Here is a 3,009-nt window from a genome sequence, read left to right as displayed (position 1 = left end):
TCTCTCTCTCTCTCTCTCTCTCTCTCTCTCTCTCTCTCTCTCTCTCTCTCTATCTCTAACGAGATGATGTTAAGGCAATTATTATCTTCAGATCATTCTTCCATATGATGCGCCCTTCTTTACGACGTGGTTTTGTACCAATTGGGAAATCTTATACTTTCCGGTATATTTCATTTGTTGGGCTGCAAAAACCAAATGCGCTACCCCTTCAGAAATAATAGCCGAAAGTCTCCGTGGTTTCCGTGATAAGGGTTTCACTGGCGGCCGCTTCTTAATTAGATGCAGCCTTTTCTGCAGCTTATGGGTCATCACGAATTATTTATATATACTCTCGCTGAGAATACTGCTAGCCACGGACGTGATGGCATTATATGCAACCAATGTGTCATGCGTCTATCTACTTTCGTGGGTCATTCTTCATGAACAATTCGTGGGTGTGAGGGTGAGTAGATGTAAGAAAAAAGTCGTTCAATTTTTATTCCAAAATCCAATTTTGTTGTTAAAATTTTATTTTACTTATGTTAATATATTAATTTATTAAATACGAAAGTTACTTTTATGAAGAATATTAAATCTTTTTATAAATCTAACGTATAAATAATGTTAAAAAATTTTTTTTTAATGGCATTTTTGTGTATAACATATTGATACTCTTACGTATCTTTACGTATATACAAATATACGTATAGCTGAAATATATTCTGCATGAACTTTGTGTATTTTTACAACATAAAGTTTTAATTTTATTATATTAAACTCAACATAAAGTTTTTCTAATTATTTACAGATAGTCGCGGTGATCCTCTGTAACACTGGTATTGCGCTTTTAGCTTACATGGACGGAATAACTGGAAGTCCAACGCTAGGAGGTGTCGTTTTAGCTACAGCAGCGGCAGCTGGCTCTGCCGTTTATAAAGTAAGTATAATATCTTGTGAATTATATTGCAATTAAATAAAAATATTAAATTTTTAAGAGCATTTTGTTCATTCAGGTCCTCTTTAAGAAAGTAATTGGAGAAACTACGTTCGGCCAAATGTCTTTATTTTTTTCTCTTATTGGTTTATGTAACGCCGCCTTGTTATGGCCAATTTGCCTGGCTCTGTATTTTTCGGGAGTGGAAACCATACACTGGGCAAGATTACCTTGGGCAGCTTTACTCTCTGCCAGCATCCTCCATTTAGGTCTGAACTTACGCTGAACTAGATTACTATTCGATATAACATCCATAACGAAATGTAATTTGAATGATTTAATTATTCACAGTTGCGAATATGCTCGGCAATTTCAGCATCGCGCTCACCTACGACCTATTCATTACTCTTGGATTAATAACAGCTGTACCTGTATCTGCTGGTAAGTAAAACACACACAACTATTATTTTTAAATAATCGTAAATTAACAAATGACTATTTTTAATAATCAGTAATTACACATTAAAAGTAAAGATCTGCGTTTATAGAAAGGATGTAGAATTTAAAAAATGGCTCTTATTTGAAAATATAAACTTTGAATATAATATTAATGAAATTACAAATAAAGAATTATCTCTTCACAAGAATTATAGCTCCAAGAATAAATCGAAAGAAAATAAAATGTAATAAATATATCAATGGAGGGATGTCCTGTCCCGATGACCATGGCATATCAAGAAAATTATTAGCAAAAATATTTGAAAAATGATGAATTTCTTTCTACTAGATTTAAAAAAATATATTTTACGACTTTCCACACGAAATGAATTCCATATCCCACCTTTCCTCCTGTCTAGGAGCGTTCGACTTTTTACGCGAAACAAGATCTGCAGAAAAAATCATTACGTCTTTTAGCAGAGAAGAGGGGAGGTGGGGTGAAACTCACTTCGCATGGAAAGCTATTACGTACACAGGGCAAGGAAGATTGTTTTTAAATATTGTATGTGGCAAAAATAAGACGTCATTTTTTAAACTTGTTTAATAACTTTTTAACGAATAATGAACGGCTAAAACCTTAGAGGTTTTAGCCATTCAGGATCATAATTTGGATAACATACATCAATCTAGCAAACAAGAATGGATTAAAATGGATTGAAATTTTTTTCTATCCCAATGTGTATTTTAAATAGCGAATACTTTTTTTGGGATTCAATTGGATGCAATTGGATTGAAAAACTTTCCTATTCAAAATTTTGAATTGAACAGTATTCACAATGTACAGAAAAAGCTAATATCATTTTTAGATTGAAAGGCTCTTTAGAGATATGTTTCATACAATTCCTATAAATGAATAAAAATGTGTTCAGGATTGAAAAGCATTCATTTTAACATTCGTGAATCAATATTTCTGAAAATCTGAATCCATTTCAATTCATTTCAATCCATTCTCATTTGCTGGGAAGGTCAAAGTCATCTCTCCATCGGTATATTTACTAAAATATACAAACTTTTCGATCCTTGGTTTGGATTCTTTTCAACACGTTACAGATAAATAATTCAAACATTACAGATAAATACTTGTAATGATAAGACAGATATTAAAAAAAGTTATCTTTTTATTCATTGTTATTTATAAAATCTGTTGCTTACTGTTAATCGTTAATTTAATTGTGCAGCATTGGACGTTATTTTTTATGGAGCGTACTTCATGGGCATGAAATTAGCAGGCATGATCTTCATAGCGGTGGGTTTCTTCCTCGTAATGTTCCCGGATAATTGGCCAGATTATATAACAAGACTTCTTCGGTATGTTTTCTCAGTTTGTATTTTATATACAACGCGTTTCTATGGTATGCACTTTTAATTCGGAGTTCATTTAATTTATCTTTTAGTCTTTAGTTTCTCTAGCAAACTCTTCGTCCGTCCAAAACAATTTGTGTCTCTCTCTCTCTCTCTCTCTCTCTATACATCTACTTTACTTTTGCAACAATATCGAACTGTTGTCTTTTACCTTATTTGGCACCAGAATAGAAACAGCGCGTAGTCTCACTTAAGTAGGATATGCTTGACTTACTTATCCATATGTATATATATTA

At 32.5% G+C, this 3,009-nt stretch overlaps 1 protein-coding gene across 1 annotated transcript in view; it reads left to right on the top strand.

Moving 5' to 3' along the window:
• The window catches only part of LOC105622485 (putative thiamine transporter SLC35F3), a 15,440-nt gene that overhangs the window by 5,995 nt on the left and 6,436 nt on the right, over positions 1 to 3,009 (top strand). Inside the window, exons 2-6 of the mRNA XM_012203902.1 lie at positions 92 to 442; positions 788 to 916; positions 993 to 1,182; positions 1,265 to 1,354; positions 2,590 to 2,719. Coding sequence (XP_012059292.1) covers positions 92 to 442; positions 788 to 916; positions 993 to 1,182; positions 1,265 to 1,354; positions 2,590 to 2,719 — 890 coding nt within the window. The remainder of the gene's footprint in view (positions 1 to 91; positions 443 to 787; positions 917 to 992; positions 1,183 to 1,264; positions 1,355 to 2,589; positions 2,720 to 3,009) is intronic.

The sequence above is a fragment of the Atta cephalotes genome, assembly GCF_000143395.1.
Source record: "Atta cephalotes unplaced genomic scaffold scaffold00045, whole genome shotgun sequence".
In the NCBI taxonomy this organism is placed as follows: domain Eukaryota; kingdom Metazoa; phylum Arthropoda; class Insecta; order Hymenoptera; family Formicidae; genus Atta; species Atta cephalotes.
Note: the sequence above shows the minus strand (reverse complement) of the source record. Positions and strands in the feature narration are given on the sequence as shown.